The 19080-nt window shown below is 43.3% G+C and overlaps 1 protein-coding gene across 1 annotated transcript in view; it reads right to left on the bottom strand.

The window, feature by feature from the left end:
• The window catches only part of ADGRG2 (adhesion G protein-coupled receptor G2), a 904627-nt gene that overhangs the window by 26963 nt on the left and 858584 nt on the right, over positions 1–19080 (bottom strand). The window contains exon 32 of the mRNA XM_069205012.1: positions 15365–15526. Coding sequence (XP_069061113.1) covers positions 15365–15526 — 162 coding nt within the window. The remainder of the gene's footprint in view (positions 1–15364; positions 15527–19080) is intronic.

Genomic DNA, 19080 nt, shown 5'->3' with positions numbered 1-19080 from the left:
GGACTAGCACCCTGCTGAATAAACCAAAAGTAACAATCCTCAAGCAATGGAAACATTCTGTGAAGGCCTGCTGCAGTATAGTAGACCATCCATCAGGAGATAAATTATATCCTTTTAAAGTTTGCTGCCCTCAAAGACTTATGGCCCACTAGAAATAATGGCCCTCATTACGACTCAGGCGGTTGGTGTAAAAGTGGCAGTAACACCGCCAACAGGCCAGCAGTAACTACCGCCAAATTATGACCATTGACGGAAAGATCTCCGATAAACAGCCAATGTACCACACCAACCGCCAGGGCGGAAACAATAACCACCACAGTGGTAGCCGCCTACAGCCAGGCGGAAATCATTATTACGTCCATCATATTAAGACACAGGAAACCGCCACCTTTTCCGGGGCAGTACCACCGACATCAAAAGCCTGGCGGAACTGAGCTCAGAAGGGAAAGGACTCACCATTGGAGAAACAGGGAACAACCACGCCGCCATGGAACCTGAACTGCATGTCTTCCCCATGATCTTCTACGTTCTGCTCCACCATGAACACCAAGGCTGGAGAAGACGGCGACGGTGTGTACAGCCGCCTAGCACACAAGGGAAGTGAGGGGGAAACAAGAGAGACACACACACGCACAACACTCCTCCCTACACACAACCAGCTGCATTACAAACACAATTTTACCCCATAACTCGTATGAATAATGCAAGGACAAAAAGATTTCTCAAAAGTGAATGTAATGAGATCAACACAGCATGAAAAATAAGTTAGGCAAGATAATAGATATATTCATCTGTACAGAAAAAGGTACACAGCCAGACCATTATTTGCATAGGCCACACGGCCACAGGCCAAAGTCCAAGGCCACACGTCACCTGCTTCAACACGAAGAGAACACAGCAGGGGTATCAGTTGGTAAAATGGCAGGCACCTCAGGGGGACAGGGGACTGGGGGCACCTCAGCCGGGAGATGTAACAAGACCACTGGTTCTGGAGGGGGCAACGTGCCCCATGCTTGATCCTGGTGAGTGATGGGCATGTGGGTGTCTTACCCACTGGTTCTGGAGGGAGCAACGTGCCCTGTGCTTGATCCTGGGGAGTGATGGGCCACAGTCTCACTGGTTCTGGAGTGGACAGGCCGCACAGCAGTCCATGGAGGCAGGTTTACATACCGTCCGCCAGCATTGACGGCTGCACAGTGGTGGTGCCACTGGTAGGGGGTGGCTCCTGCCCATCCCCTGCAACCTCGGATAGCTGCACACTGGTGGTGCTGCTGGTGGGGGGAGGCTCCTGCCCATCCCCTGCAACCTCGGACAGCTGCACAACCATGGTTGGTGGTGGGGGCTCCGTCACAGTTCCTGGCCAAGGCCCCTTGGTCTTACTGCCTGATGGTGCAGGCTCCTTGATCTTCCTGCCTGTTGGGGCAGGCTCCTTTCCCTTCTTGCCTTCCCCTTCAGGACATGTGGCCTGGATCCCTTTCCCCCACGAGTGGGTGTTGTGACGACTGGGCCTGTGGACTGTGTGGCTGAGGTGCTTGGCTGGGTTCTTCCTACCCTGGCCATATGTGCAGAACGGGGGGAGGGGTAGGGAAGAGGTCAATGGTGGATATGAACAGTTTTTAGGGACAATGGGGTGGGAAGAGAGAGAAGGAAAGGGAGTGGTTGCTGGAGGTGTTTGTCTGCTGGATTTGGGTGCAGGTGCATGGGCTCTATGCTGTTGTGAGGTGGATGGCTGTTGGGTAAGTGCTTGCATTTGTGTACTTTAGGAGGGGGGCAGACATAGTGGGAGAGGACACAGGGGACGTGTGCATGGCTGGTGTGGAGGTGTCTGCCAGTGAGGCGTGTGTTCTGCTTGGTGGGGTGATGCTGGTAGTGGATGATGATGTAGTGCATGCAGGTGTGAGTGTGGACGGAAGGCCGAGTGGGAGGTCGAGGAGGAGGAGGGGGAGACAGTGGAAATAGTGGATGTTGGTGTGTCTGCAACCGGATGGTGTTCATGTGAGTACTTGTGGGGTGAAGTGTGGTGCTTGTGTTTGCCTGTGACACTCTTGGGTGTTGTCTTGTGTGCATGCTTGTCTGCCTGTGTACCTGGGATGGTTTGGGGCTGAGGAGAATGGGACTGGGCAGTGGAAGTTGGAGGGGGGACGGTAGGAACAGGGACAATGGCTGCCATCAGAGAGGAGGCCAGAGCCTAAATCGATATCTGTTGGGCCGCCAAGCCAGTGTGAATGCCCTCCAGGAATGCATTACATTGTTGCATCTGGGCTGCCAGCCCCTGGATGACATTCACAATGGTTGACTGCCTTGCAGAGATGGATCTCAGGAGGTCAATAGCCTCCTCACTCAGGGCAGCTTGGGCTCACTGGGGCAGGGCCTGAGGTGCCTGGGGCGAAGGAGATGCCCACCCTCCAGGGTGATTGGGCACAGGCAACTCAATGAGGGGCTGCTGGGAGGGCGGTGCTGGTACGGGGGTGGCGGCTGTAACTGGGTTGGTCGCAGAAGTGTCCACCACCACCAGGGAGCTTCCGTCGGAGGAGGTATCTGTGTCAGAACTGTCCCCTCCAGTCTCAACCGTGGCGCTCCCCTCGCCCACCGTCCCACTGGTGCCCTCAGCGTTGGTGGACTCGGCCTCCTGGGTCCTGTGGGAGGCAGCTCCCTCCGTCACCGGTGCCTCTGCTCCTCTCCAGCTCAGGATAGGCCACCGCCAGTATGCAGGCCATCAGGGGGGTCAGGGTTCGATGGGCACACCTTCCTCGTTGGGAGGCCATCCCTAGATGGGCCTCCGCAGTCTGCTGTGTCCAGCGTCTCAGGTCCTCCCACTGTTTCTGACAGTGGGTGATCCGCCTGACATAGACCCCCAGGGTCCGCACCTCTTTGGCGATGGAATGCCATATACCCTTCTTTTGATGGGCGCTGACCTGAAGAGGCAATAGACACAGAAAAATAATTTAGACAACCAGTCCTGCCTGTTAAACATATGGCCCACCATACCTGTTTCCATTACCATTTACACACACATGGCCCAGCACACAACCTGTACGCCGCCCAGAGGACATCCACCCACCCCCCTTCCACGAGGCCTTCACACACACAACTCCATGCATTCATGCCACATGCATTGTGACCACAGTGTACTCACCTGTTGGTCTGGAGGCCCATACTGCAGTCCGTACTGGGGTAGGACCCCATCGACCTTTTTCTCCAACTCCTCCGACGTGAAGGCTGAGGCCCTTTCACCAGTCACATGGGCCATGGTAGGTTCCAGACACAGGTCACAGCAGCACATGCAGTGTAGGTCCTCTCCTATGGAAGGTCAGGTAGAAAGTGAGGAATAAGATAGAAAATGGAGGTCACGTCTGCGGCGGTGCATACCGTCACCACCGCCGTAGATCATCATTGGCCACTGTACCCCATAGGGCCCAATTATAACCAATGAGGAGTTGCACGGCGGTTCCCAACCGCCTCCTGCAATGGCACACAGCATCAGCGGAATTACCTCACTTCCACCGGTCCGTCCACACAGGACAGGCGGACGCCATTTCGGGGGGGGTGGGGGCAGGCCCTAGAATAATGGTGCAATATGAGATAAAGATATTAGGACATACTGTACAAATCACAATGACCCATTAGAAGTTTACAGGATGCAAAGTTCTGTTTTAGCACCGTTGTTCAGTTTGTGACCAGCTCCTCACTCTTTTGTCCCTTAGATTGCTACCGCTGCGGATGAATAGTAGATGGAGACATACCTCTGTGTACAGACCCTGGTGGACTTGGCTGCACTGGAGGACAGGCACATTATCCTCACCTATAGACTGGACAGGACCACAATCACAGAGCTGTGTGCCCAATTGTAGCCTGACCCGATATCTGGTATCCGTCCAGCACCCCACTGGGATCCCCCTCTTTTGCAAGTGCTATCAGTTCACCATTTCCTGGCAACTGGTTCTTTCCAAGTGACAGTGGGCTTGGCAGCAGGAATGTCACAGTCAATGTTCTCAATAGTGCTGACAAGAGTGTTGTCTGCCCTGATAAAACACATGTACAGCTACATTGTTTTCCCCCAGAAGATTTGGCCACAGTGAAGGCCGAGTTCTATACACTGGGCCATATCCCCAACATAATTAGGGCGACTGATGGAACACTTTTTGCATTTGTCCCCCCGCCAGAATGAACAGGTGTTCAGTAATCGGAAGAGTTTCCACTCTATGAATGTAAAGATGGTGTGCCTTGCAGACCAGTATATCTCCCACATCAATGCTAAGTATCCTTGGTCGGTGCATGATGCCTTTGTCATGAGGAATAGCAGCATCCCAAATGTGATGGGCCAACTACAGAGGCACAGGGTGTGGCTACTAGGTGAGCCCTGGTCCCCACCCAGTATATGTTGGAGTATAGGTATGGTGTGGGGCATATGGGATAGTGTGTGGTTAAATGTTGTCCCTCAATATTTGCAAGTGACTCTGGTTACCCCAACATATCATGGCTGCTGACCCCTGTGAGGAAAGCCAGGACAAGGGCAAAAGAATGCTATAAAGAAGCACATGGGCGAACCAGAAGGATAATTGAAAGGACCTTTGGCCTCCTGAAGGCAGGTTCTGGTGCCTCCATCTAACAAGGGGGATCCCTGTGCTACTCACCAAAGAAGGTCTGCCAGATAGTGGTGGCATGCTGCATGTTGCATAACCTGGCCCTCAGACGCCATGTTCCATTCCTGCAGGAGGAGGACGCTGGAGATGTCCGTGTGCCAGCTGTGGACCCTGTGGACAGTGAGGATGAGGAGGCAGAGGATGAGGTCAATGGAACATCTGTGATCAGACAATACTTCCAATGACACAGATATGACAGTGTTACTTAACATTTAATTGACATTTGTTTGAATTTATGTGGCATTGGCATGCTGATAGTTCCCACTTCTATGCCCACTTTCTCTTACCTTTGGCAATTCATTTTGCAGATGTTGGTCACCTCACATATACTCCTGGTGTGAACACTGCAGCCAGCTACAGGTCATTAATCTATGCTCATTTTCTGTACAGTTGATTTGCAATGTTTGTACCTGTTTCAATGTATACATATTATACTGGACCTGAAAAGTGAATGTAAAGTTGGATGAGTATCTTGACTAGCTTCCTGATAATGGGACCTCAAAAAGTGCATAATCTGTTGATAGTCTAGAAATAAAACTCTTGCAGTGATCGCCAGAATGGGTGCAGATCACTTGCCACATAATACATTTACCCCGTAAAAGAAAGTGCCCCAACTCCTTGAATCCACAGGAGTTCCAGAATCTGATCTGGGTGCGGGGAATTAACAGACCAGCATACTGTGACTCCTGTAATGTAAGAAATCTGCAACCTGTTGAGATATGATTGGAACGATGTATAGCTATCAGTCAGGCACTTAAATCCTGAAATAGCTTGTATCTAGTTTTTTTTCGGGAATTTTGGAACTTAATAAAAACCAGAAGCCGGGTTCCAGCATCCTGCATCATTTTATCTAAAAAAAGAGATCAGAGGTCCCTCTTCCATCTAATGCTTTCACCAATAAATCTAAAAGGGCTGTTTCATAATACATCTGAACATGGGGAAGGGCCAATCCACCCTGTGCAATGTCCAATTGAAATACAGAATATTTTACCCTGGGTACCTTTCTATTCCAGACAAACTGCTTAATAAGTGAAACCAAATCACTAAAATATCATTTTAATGGGAACAATAAAAAAAGAAACAAAAGCAATGGCTAAATAGACATTTTAATCAGAGCTACCCTACCGACCAGTTTTAAAGGAAGAAGTGCCCATCTATCAAGTAGCCCCTTAATTCGATGGAACATAGAGACATAGTTAAAATGAAAAAGCTTAGAGTAATTGTTTGTCACATATATCCCCAGATATTGAATCAGGCTTTGGGAACAAGCTTGCAGCTGCAAAGAGACAGGGAGACTACTAGATAAAGTATTAATGAGAAGCAGATCAGTTTTCTTTTGATTGTGTTTATAGCCCCCTAAGCTTTTAAACTAATCAAACTTGATCACCTTCTGGAAATTCTCCTTACCAGGCTTCACATAGAAAATGATGTCATCTTCCAACATTTGTAACTTGGCCATGCCAGATACAGGGACCTCAATCTCTGGGTTGCCCCGAAGCGTGGTCACCAGAGGTTCTATGAATAAAGTAAATAATATAGGGCAGAAAGGGCACCCCTGATGGGTTCATCTGTTGATAGCCACCGATCCCACAAAACAGGAATGTAGAAATATCGTTGCTTGAGCCCGTGGATAAACACTTGCCAGCATTCTAATACAAAAGCCAAATTTCTTCAAGCCAAAAAACAGCACGTCCCAGTTGACCAGATCGAAAGCTTTCTGGGGTAGAACGAATGGTCCATATTTTGATTAAGAGCGTATAATCAGTGCTAAGTAAACTGGCAGGCCAGTATGAATTAAAGTCTCTGGGATTCTTGCCTTTCTTTAAAAAAAAAAACTATTATGGACTCCTTAAAAAGGGAAGGGACTTCACCTTCCTCCTTTACAAAATTTAACAGATCGTCAGAAAAGGTACTGGATTAGCAGCAAAGGTTTTATAAAATTCACCTGGAAAGCCATCATTACCACAAACCTTCCCACTTGACATAGTGGAAAGAGCTTCCTGTACCTCTGCTGCAGATATAGTAGAGCTAAACTTTTAAGCCTGAGAATCCAGCAGACATGGTAATCTGATGGATTGAAAGTATTGGGATATGCTTGACTCCGAGGTCACATAACTAGTTTCGAAAGCAGCTTGATAGTGCTGTAGGAAAACTTGAGAGACCTTAGTCTTTTCTGCTAGACTATTTCTTCTGTTGCAGGACTCTGTCATTCCATAACAAGTGTGCTTTCCTGCCTCACCCGGGTAGGCCAGGCCAAGAATTTCCCGATCTGTTTGTTCTCTTCATATAGTTGCCAGTGGAATACCCTAGAGCTATTAATTTCCTCCAAATTAAAAAAGTCTCTCACCTTTGGCTTAGTCTTGTAGAGATGGTTTTCTTTGGGTGGGGTTTGGAAGGAAGGCACACCTTGATGCCCATTCTTAATCTGGAGGGCGTGGTCTACTGCCGATTGCAGCTGAGTTATTCACTCTCTATGCCTTTGTGTTAATGCACCTTGTAAAGAATGATCTGGCCCGTGGCTTAAGTCTTGAAGGCTTCCCACACTGAAAACAACGAGGCCATGCCCTATTTAACCGTAAATAGTACTGGATGAATTGCCTCATTTCTATGAGCCAATCCTGATACGATAGAAGTGCCTGGTCTAGCTGCCACCTGGGCCTTTCGCCCCTCTGTGTCTTCAGCTCCAATGTGACAGAGACCAATGAATGATTGGAAAAGGAGTTAGCCCAAAAATCAGAACCCGTCCTTTTAATAGAATGGGAAATTTAACCAAAATCAATATGAGAGGCAGTATGCTACCACTTTGAAATACAGATATATTGAGAAATGCCTGGATGGTCACACCTCCATGGACCGATTAATAAAAAATCATGCTCAAGTTTATCCATAACCTTTTTAGGGTCGAGCCTGCGTTGCATGCTTTCGCGCATGCGTATCGCAGCAAGACGCTTTAGTGTTTAGAAAAGGGCTCGGAGCCCTGTCAACGTCATGTCAGTGTTTTTTATTGGTTCGTGGGCTTGCCTAATAAAATCTGCTTGCTTTCATTAGTCGAAGGCACGCATACGTCATGCCTTTTCCGGTGGCTAGCCCTCCTCAAGCGCAGGGACCAAGTACAGAAAACATGCGAGGCTCGCTGTTTTCCATCGGGCTCGTGGACTTCTTTTTCTCTAATTTACGAGCGCGAGCTCGCTTGGCAGAAGTCGAGCGCGTTACATAGTTAATTGCACTTTTTCGGGTTACGTGCATAAATGCACTTTTGCCCGATAGGTGAAAAGTCGGGTTAGGAGTTTACAACGCTATCAGCTCTAACATGAGCAAACACAAGACCCGTTGCATTGCAAATGCTTGTTTAATGTGGGGCTTCAGTTGTTTTTTCATTTTTTTGAAGTATCCAAGGCTAACTCCTGGATGAAGTTAAAATCACGTTCTATAATTAATGGCCCCATTTTTCCCATAGCAATATTATAAATCTGGCACAGTAAATATGTTTCTGCAAAGACTGCGACAAATTAGTTGACCAAAGTTAACAGAACCCCATTTACAACAACCTTCAGCCACAGCCATCTGCCCTGTGAATATCTGATTATGTCACTGACCAACCAGTCAAGCCTCCTACTCAACAACATTTCCAGCTCCCTTACTGCAAGACTAGCCGAAGCAAAGTAGGCTTGAGAGTACTGCTACGGACAATAGATATTTGGAGAGTTGTTCTTGAGATGGGTTTCTTGTACAAACAGTACTTCTGGAGAAAAAGAGCCCAACCATCTAATCAGCCCCCCCCCCCCATATTTACGTCTATCTGACATGCTGGTTACAGTGCACAAAATAAATCTAACTTTACATCACATTACCAAGGTACCTTTTGGTGGCTAATAATGTCCCTGTATCACTCACCCTCAACAATTTAAGTCCTGCTTCAAGTCTGCTCATTTTGATTATATGTGAAACCCCCTCCACTGAAACACCCCTTTGAGACTCCGAATTGCCCCATAAAAGAAAACAAAAAGCAAGGAAAAAAGGATAGAAAAGAAAGAAGACCCTAACCCTAGTGAGAGGGAAACCCCCAACAATACCCCTCTTGCCGCACTTCTAAATCTGGGTACTGTGACTCTGCACCCTGTCACACACATGAGCCTCCCACCCAATATGTCACCACCACATTGAATATCACAGGCTTCATTAACCTAAAATGGCTAACTTTCTAAATGCGGGGTTGAATAACCATGATGAGGTAGAACATACAAAGCACACTTATTAATAATACATTAATCACCTCATCCAAAAAACAAATACTCAAGAGTAAGGGCTGAGTGCAAGATCATCCCACCCAGCTTAACCCTCCAATGATCTTAACCAAAGCCCTATCCTCTTTAAAGTCAAGAGCCCAGATTTAAACATTCTACATTTTTACATTTACGGTTGATTGGAGATCCAGTGCAAAAGCTCCTGTGCCTCTGACACACTGGTAAACAAATAAAACTGCCCCTTGATCGACACGTTCAATTTAGATTGCTGTGCAACTGACGCTTGACTGCCCTGTGCTTTAAACAGATACAACATCTTTACAAAGTCTTTCCGACGTCGAGCTGCTCAGGTGGACATATCTGAAAAAATGCGGCACTGGGGCATTTCAGGCATGGAAAATTGTTTTGCTTAATTGCCTTGGCTCGCACATGTTCTTTGATACGATTATCCCAAAAATTGACCAGGATGGTATGTGGAAATTTTGAGCTGGGGGAACGTTGGGCTGGAACACGATGAGCTCTTGTTATTGTTAAATCCCCAGAATACTCCGGTAGAACATGCGTTTTGATAAATGTGTGCACCTGCTAACGCGTCCCTTTATGATAATTTATTACACATCAGGACTCGTTTTAGGCCGATTAATCTTTTGACCCAGTTGAGAGACACCTTAGGACGAGATAGCTAATCAACATGTCAATCAATACGTCAATAATGTTATCAATATTTATCACAACATTGCATTTCACTTTAGTCAAATACATTAATCAACCCAAGACACCCCCATGACCTTGCAGTCATGAATAACCACACCAGTTTTAGTATGAATTTAGTAATGTTTATTCCCTATTGGTTACAATACTACTAGCAGATTTATTAATTTCAAAACCAAGAAACACAGTAGCATAGTCACGATATGGCAACTCTGATAAGTTTTCATCAAAGCAAGAATCACAAACATCAGAACATAGCACTGCGTGAACATAAACTATCTTCAGCAGAGTATCATCAACAAAGCATCGATTCAGTTGTTTGTCTAATTGCGTCAGTATTAGTGAACCTTTCTGACTAACCTCTAATTAGCATTGGCATGTTGGGCTTCATGCAAAACAATTTAGTAACACCAATTTGGAAAAACATCTAGCTATGGTCTCTGTCAAAAGTAAGCAGTTGGTACCTAGAAAGAAACAGCAAACAGACAAATCACAATTTCATTGTCATAGTTACCCTCCAAGTTTGGGTCAGCACTCAGGTTCGGTCTTCGTCTTTAGGACATCAGTTGATTCGCCATCAGTCAGGAACTCCGCTCTCAGGTAAGGAAGGGGCACTTCCCTCATAAGGAGGTAAAGTGTAAATGGGCAATCTAAGGGCAAGGATGGTTCTAGGTAAGTCAGCCAGTCACTAATAAAAGTGACAAAGTTTCTGGATCATAAAATATAGCATCAGCATCTCCCCCTCTCCTAGTCTACTACTCCCTAATTCTCTCTAGTCTAATTTACTTCCCCTTTTCGTTGTACATTCCCCTAAAATTTGCTTGGACAAAAGTTGCACCCCATTATCTTTAGCCAATTAGAAAACACATTATGTCATTAAATCTTTCACCTGCATTAGTTCTCAAGCAGTTTATTGGTCCATATGATTGACGTCTTCAGAGGTAGAATGTCTGGTATGATTTCATCCTTTTGCAATTCTTTGCACATCTTCAGTCAGTAGCTCCATTGTCTGTACCGGTTTGGTTGACCTTGTATTTAACATTAGTCTACACCGTTGCATTTAGCTAGTACATTTCTACAAGCAATATGAATTTCATGAGAACGGATCTACTATAGCTGCATTCAGCTTCTAGTTTGAAGGAAAAAAACAAGAGTTCATGTCCTTTTGTGAGTCAGCACACTGCACATTAGAAAAACACATTTAATATGAGAGCCAGGCAGCTAGGCCTCGACTCATGCTAACTAAGGCCTACGAGATTTATTAGCAAAACTTTAATAACATAATCATTAATAATTAGTATAAAACCATACTTCAATATAACATTAGTCATTTTCATTAGTCCCCGTATATATTGGCGTCCACTCCCCGTGGTCACTTTTCAAGTGCGCGTTTTAGCAAATCACGTTAATACAGTTTCTATGCGGCCTTATTATACATTAGTTCATAAACATTTCATGTTAATGTAGATTATATAAGATACGCTCTCTCACACCCATTGGAGAACCTGCTGGCCCTCCGATCCCTCAGAGATGCCCACTAAGCACAAATTAGCAATTTTCAAGTTCCTCTATCTTATTCTCAAGTAAGGACTTGCAATATCCTGGACTCTTCCATTTTCAGCCTCTCAGGGAGGTGGGACATAGTTTCTTCAAGTTTGGAAAATCTTGCGTGGAAGGCTGCTATTTCTGTCACCAGTGACGCCCTGAGTTCTCTAATCTCATCCAGGATTAAGTTAAGCATTATTTTAGCATCCCATTGGATGGTGACTGCCTTGCCATACAAATCTTGCTGCTGCTCCTCCTACTGCGGCCCTGCTAGGGAGCATGAGGGTGCCACTGACAGCTGCTTACTTGCAGGATTGACAGGTTCTTAAAACGCAAGGAAGGAAAGCCTGAACAACAGAAGAAGACATCTGTGAAGAGTCAACACTTGTGATAGATGCCCGGTCTGATGTTGAAAAGGAGGCCTGTGGAGCTGATGAATGAGAAGCCTCCAAAACACCAGAGACTGCTTTACCGTTGAAGAGCAAGGGGTACTCCTTAGCTTTACCCTGGGCTGCTTCTGGTTTTAGAACAGCCACAACAGAAGGTGATCCAGCAGTCCCATTGTTGAGATCAGAAGATTCAGCTGTTATAATAGCATTCATTAAGTCTGCTGGAGATCCCCCCAGCTTTCACTATAGTTTGAGTGGCCTCACCTGTGTCGAATTGGCCTGGTATAACCAGATTGTCCTCTGAGTTTGCTGAGTTTGCTGCCATCCTTAACTCCTTGCACAGCTGAGATCTGCGATTTGCCCCTGCCACTGCTTGCCCTGTGTGTTTCTTTGCTCTCTGTACTAGAACTGAAGTGTCCAGATTACCAGCAGCGCCTGCTGACCTAAAGTGTTTTCTCATATTTTGGAATTCAGCTTGAGCATACTGAAAGGGAAAAGAAAAAAAATAAGTCCACAGCAAGGGTCCTAGGAGACTTTATCAGTCCTGCATGCTTAATAATGTGAAACTTGGCCAGCGACCATCGACTGGGTTGTCAATCTGCATCTCAAACGATTGTAGACAGAGGACACAGAGCACTTACCCACAGTGAGAAACCTGGCGGTCAACTCATCTTAGGGCAAAGTCCAGAAAAAAAGCCTGTGTGTGCTCCTGCGTGCAGCAAAGGCACAAACTTTCATTGGCCCCAAACTTCCAGTCTGTGGTTGGGTTTCAACCTCATTTTTGTCAGTACCTTGACCGGCATGATAGCCTAGTGGTGGTTGGAGCAGCTGTGGTCGTTATGGCTGCAGCTTCGTTGTCACCCTCGGTTGCATCTCTCACGGCAGTCAGCAGCTCTGAGACAGGACCCAAATGTCGACATGGAGCTCCTCTGTAATCCGACTCGCTTCTTGCATCTTCGGCCTCGTGACCCGGAATGGAAGTGCCCAGACAGGGGAGGGCCAGCAAGTGTTCAGCAATGGATCATGTAGGATCCATCCGCTGCCCAAAGTTTAAAAAGTAATATTATTTAAATATTATGGGGTATATTTAACCTTGTGCAGCGCCACTTTGCTTGCACCCCTGAGGGCCCCCCTACCGCCACCATGTGTGCACCGTATCGAAGATATGGTGCACCATGGTGCAGGGTAGGGGGCAATAGCGTCATTTTTATTGACGCTATTGATGTACTCTGCAGGAGTAGCACCAAATATTGGTGCCACTCCTGCAAAGTACATAGGGGCCCATTACAAATAATGGAAGCCTCCTTTTAATGCCTGCTCTAAGCAGGCATTAAAAGTTCCCTAAAAAATGACACAAGGAAATCTAACTTAGATTTCCTTGCACCATTTTTCGCACTCCCCCCCCTAATGGGGGAACGTCCCCTTTGCATACATTATTCCTGGCTCAGGTATAATGGAGCGCAAAGGATTACAAAATGGAGCAATGCATGCACTGCACCACTTTGTAAATATGGCGCAAGGATTTTGGCTTTGTTGGGCCACATTAGCGTAAAAAAAATGACATCAAGGTGGCACTAGGGGCTTATAAATATGCCCCTAGTTATATTATGATTGCACATAAATATATATATATATATATATATATATATATATATATATATATATATATATATATATGTTTATATATATATAATTCACTAAAAACCAAAGGTTACAGGGACGTTAGGTTACATGGACGTTCTAGTTAGGTTCTGATTTTACATGCACAAAACCATAGAAATTCAGCTGTTATAGTTAGAGTTATTTCAAGTAACTAGAACTCGTGCTCTAAGGTAATTATAACTCGTGTCCTTGCCATGCATGGTTTTCTCATCAATAATTTTCCTGCAAATGTTACAGTGATATTATCAATGATGTCACAGAAGATGTCATGAGTGATGTAATTTCTGGGGTAATTAACAGTGCATGGTGAGGGCGCAAGTTATGGCTGAAAAAGGTAGTGTGAACTTACAGAAAATATGCACTCATATTAGCTTCTGGAGCACCTTCAATAACCTCTATGGGAAAATCATCAGACAGTTTTCTCTCAAACATGATTCATGAAATCCCAGCAGAATGCTTTTTCACAGGGTAAAACTACCTTAGCAACAAATTATTTATATTGTAACTAAAATCTGTTATCTCCCTTTATATGTTCTCTTTTTTGTGACCCTCAAAACCTGCCATTCACTAGAATGCATTTCAGTGGATGCTATCATGTATATTGGTCCAAGAACGCTGCCATCACTTTCTGTTTGAAGTGCTGACAGCCAATCAAATCTCACCATGAGATCTGTGCTTAGGGTCAGCCGAGATATACCAATTAGGATTTCCTGTAATATATCGGAAACTCCGGAACAGGTTTAAACCAAATTTAAAAAGCATGATCTGCGAACCAGACGCTACCTTTTTTCCATACGTGGTGTAATTCAGTCCAGCGGTTCAGGCTGTAGATGTGTCTAAAGAGTCTATGGGAATTAACACGGTCCTTTTTCTTGGCCCCCGCTTGATGGATCATCCTGAAACATACCATGCACAACAAGACCCTAGAGGGCACTTTGCACTTTTTTTTGGGAAAGGTTTGTGAAGATTAGTCAAACGGCGCCAAAGATCTAGGCAAGTCAAAAAATGCTCTTCCTAGAGAAACTAGGTCTTAACTATAACTACCTACTGGCGAGTAGGTAACACACACACATATATATATATATATATATATATATATATATATATATATATATATATATATAAAGTTTTTTACATGTAAATATCTGTTCTATACATACCCTGTTCATCAAGAGCTGTATAAATTAAAAACTAGAAGCTTATTTTTATTTGCTCATTTGGGATTGTTAGCTGTTGCCAATCATGTCACCACTCTTTCTGTAATTTCTGAACTTCTATCCCATAATTGTTTTTTCTGCCTGTCATGTTGTGAATTAGGTCTTTATAAAAGAAAACAAAAATAAAAAAAGGCTATTGCAAATCATATGGAGAAATCCATTTTGTTTGATATTTTTCTTGCATGTGTTTTATTAATTGAAAAATGGTTGGAAACAATATTTGCAGTTTAAAACCACAATTTTGTACAGCATCCACAATTTTTTGTTTAAAATATTTTATTAAAATCTATAACATACTCAAAGTTTAAACCAAATTCTCCCCTATTTCGTTTAAAAGTTAAACTCACAATAAAGATGTAAAGAAAATCCTAAAACACAGATGCCACGTGCATGTATTCCCATTTATAGATAGTTTGTATATTTCCACCAGTTTTGGCATTTAACAATATTTAAAAGAATATCCGGGTTTCCTGAAATACATTCAGGAGACCAGGGAGGTGGGCGTACCCAAATCAATGGTCTGCACACCACACTCTTCTACTACTCACTTTAACCAAGAGGTTGAAATAACACAGTACTTTAGACAAAAGAGACTTATGGCTTTAAGTCTCAATGTTACTGAAATTTAGAGAGACCTCTGTGAAACATGCTATCATTGTTGTTCGGGTTTCCCGTAGCTATAGATAGTAACAAATGGCTACCACATATAAAAATTCAATGCTGACCAAAGGGTCTGCCGGAAAGACAAGCAGCATATTCATCAATACAACCCTCGCTATATTAAAAAAAGCATTTCATTCTAGCATGAAAACCAACCAAGGAACACAGCTAGGCCAGAAAGATGGACGATAGAATCAAATGCTTTAAGAGTTTTTTGAGGGGTTAGTAAAGATTCCCCTCTTCCCAAGAGGTCAGCTAAAGAATAAAATAATGTCAGCTTGCGAAATACGTACCATTACCACTCGGTTGAATTGAATATTCATTATTTACCAGCAGCGTGGCGGAGTTTGTGGAGTTACCATTACTGTTTGACTGTAGGGAATTGTTTGAGCTGCTAGACACTCCTTGGTTGATTGTCTGCTTCTTTAAGTAATTAGTAGCAGTTTTGCTCCAGTCTACATGCAAGGAAAAATGAGGAAAATTATATTGCATGTTCAAATCTGATCTCACAGTATAACTACTGCAAACACTCAAAACCTTTCATGGATACTATGCAATAACCTTATTAAATTATTAACCAAAGTTTGTAATTGCTGAACCTAGCTGGTCGAATATTTGCCACACTATCCACTTTGAATTTGATGAAGCGATTTCTGCATACCACATTAGATATAAGCAATAATGTTAAATGAATGCCCATTGAAGGGGACTAACTTCAGAAGTATGGCACAATGGATTTATTCTCACCAAAAGCTGGAATTATATTTACACCCACCCAGATTAATTTTTAGAAAATGATTAGACTAAAAATTCAACAACATTATTTCCATTTTTAAATTCTTTTTTTTACTAATTATGGATTCATTTAGTGCTTATGTTTGCGTGTTCTGGAGAACTATAGAGAAGCTTGCTGTGACTGCACTAATCAATATTCTGCTGATAAATGTTTCATATTTACCTAAATGTAAGAAAGACAGGCAAGAAACGGACATAGCATGCTCAGTCTCAGCTACCTTTTTGTCAACTGGATGAAAGACCTTTTACTGATTGCAGACTTATTGTAGATAAAAAAGGAAACCATTCAATGGACTATTTGCCTATTTCCATCACAGTTGGTTCTAAAGTCAGAAAGAGGAATTGTATAATTTGCAGCTTTCCTTAGTCTTAACCTGGACCTAAAGAGGCAGTTGAATGTTGCTTATTGGGAGGCCTGTAATATGTGGATGAGCTCTGATGGTTGTTATGTGATGTGTGTGTGTGTGTATATAATACCTAGTGGTGGTAGCCATTAGGTAGTTATAGTTAGGCCCTAGTTTCTATAGAAAAAGAGTTGTATGTATATATATATATATATATATATATATATATATACACACACCCACACACTCACATATACATATGTGTGTATCTATATTACCTACTGGGAGTCGCCAGTAGGTAGTTATAGTTAGGACCTTGTTTCTATAGAATAAGCGTTTTTTGTTTTACTAATAACTTTGGTGCCGTTTGATGAATCTTCACAAAATGTTCCAAAAAAATACAACGCTCACTTCAGCGTCTGTATGGAAAGTTTTGGGGTGATCCGTCAAGGGTGGGGAGGGCAAGAAAAAGTGGGGGTCCCAAAACACTTTTTCCCCATTCATTTTTCTGTAGGGATTTTGAACAGGAATTGTGGCCGAACCACTTGAGGGATTTACACCAAATTTGGCAGAAAGCTAGGTCCTGATCCCGCAAGCGACCTTATAGTGATTTGGTGTGAATCCATTCAGGGGTTTTCTAGTTGTTAAATGAAAAACAAAATTGTATATATATAGGGACGTGGATCCTCCTTGGATCTTCATCAAATCCTCCTCGAATGCTGGGGAAAAGCAACCCCCTGATTGGCTCACCACAACCTGACATAAAAGTTGCAGCCGCCATTTTGGATCTCGCATTGCCTAGGGTGGTAGGAAAAAACAGTCTAAAAACCATATAAGGGGTCAAGATACAGGTATCCTGACCCCATAGGACACATTGAGGGACTCTTAGGGACCCCTCATGGGCAAAATATTGCCCATTTTTTCGGCCGATCTGCGGATTTGAGGATTCTCCTCAGATTCTTCTCGGAAACTCCTCAGATCCTGGTGAAAAGCACAGACAGAATTATTAACATGTCCATTAAAAAAACATAGAAATTCACTGAAAAAACCCAAAAAAAAGGTTACAGGGAAGTTATAGTTAGGCTAATGTTTTACCCATACAAAACTATAGAAATTTAGCAGTTATAGTTATACTTATCTGAAGAAACTATAACTCATCCTGGAAAGTAATTTTGGGCAACGAGTTAAAGTTTATTAACATAAGTAGAACTATAACTGCAGAATTTCTATGGTTTTGTATGGGTAAAACGTCAACTAAACTATAACTTCCCTGTAACCTTTGTTTTCTTCTGTGTGTGTATGTGTATATAGATATATACACACACACACATATATATATATATATATATATATATATATAAAAAAATCCCCTTTCAACATTAGAGTGCTGCATAAATTATATCAACTATGCAAAAAATAACTAGGCAACCCAGGGTGGTTACCAGCTTTTAGCAGCTCTTTTATATGGATCATTCCACAACATCACTAGCATTGGAATCTGTGCATCACAAATTTCTGTTTTTAGTGGAGGTTTTAAGCATTGGATTAGTGCACTGCCATCCACGCAGAGCTAAAAGAGTGGCAAAGCCTTTTGCCATTTCTGCAGCAAAGTCTTCAAGTATATGATTAGCTGTTGCTGTGCAGGCAGGGCTGAAAAATAACAGAAGCGTTTTACTAATGTTATGTGGAGCTATTTACAACATCTAAAAACTACCTCAAAACGTCAGAAACAGACACTTTCTAATTGAAAAGGTCTGACTTCAGCTATAAAAGTAACACAACATTCTAATGTGACTGAGTCTTGGTGACAAGGCATGTTTTCTTTTTCAGTCTGCTCTTGCATCTTGCATTTACTATTCCATGCAGGTATTTCCCAAAAGAAAAACTGAAAATAATAGGGGTGTTTTACTAAGCAATTATATTTAAGACCCAGATTCATAAAACGCCTGATTTGGAAGTCAGATATTTATGAAAATTGGTCTAGCCTTTTGATTTACATACACTTTTGACTTTCATTAAATCATCACAGAATTTCGGATGTACACCTGAATATTTGTGACTGTTTCAGGTTGCCATAAATAATTACATGCATAGCCAATTATACGTACAGAAATGTACATCTGTACATTACCACTCATGGAAATATCACATTAAAGGCACTTGCACATTTTAACATTGTTTTATTTTAAAAGTGGTGATACTCGCATTCACTACACTGAAGGCTTATTTGGCATATCCCCCAAAGCCCACGTTGAAAACACACTTGGGGGCATACTTTCAAGGAATTGACATATGCCAGCCGCGCAAGTCTTTCTGCTTTGCTGTACCATAGTGTAAGGGTGTCTGCATTGTTGGAAGGATTGTTTTTGTGCAGGAAGTGGTGCTTTTCTTAACAAAAACAATCCAGAAAGACGTTTCCTCTTTCTATGCGTGCTGCAGAATGCTGCTCATATAGAAAGTAGAAAGGACAAGCAGAAATAAAGATATTTCTTCTCATTGCTCCTGCCATGGGGAGGCGTTTACAGGTTCTTATAAATCTGTGAATGCGTCAAAATCTATGAGTGTTGTGTGGGAACACTCACCGCAATGCCCATGGAATGCCCCCCTGACGAAGTGTAAGGCAACACAGCGACTTGTACTGCGTTGCCTTACACCATATCTACAAAGCCATGAATACCTATGCGAAGTGGCTTGCCGTGGCCTCTTAGATTTGGGTCAGCACTCTGTGTCACCAGAGTGTCACATAAAATGATGCACCAGTGTTGCAAGGGGCTTGAAATATGCCCCTCAACCCTGATATTGACAAAAGTATATTTGCGACTCTTTTCTGGGTGGGAAATAGCCTGCTAAGTGTTGATGATTCCCCATAA

The sequence above is a fragment of the Pleurodeles waltl genome, chromosome 8 (genome assembly GCF_031143425.1).
Source record: "Pleurodeles waltl isolate 20211129_DDA chromosome 8, aPleWal1.hap1.20221129, whole genome shotgun sequence".
NCBI classification, from domain to species: domain Eukaryota; kingdom Metazoa; phylum Chordata; class Amphibia; order Caudata; family Salamandridae; genus Pleurodeles; species Pleurodeles waltl.
This window is presented reverse-complemented; position numbering and strand designations above follow the sequence as displayed.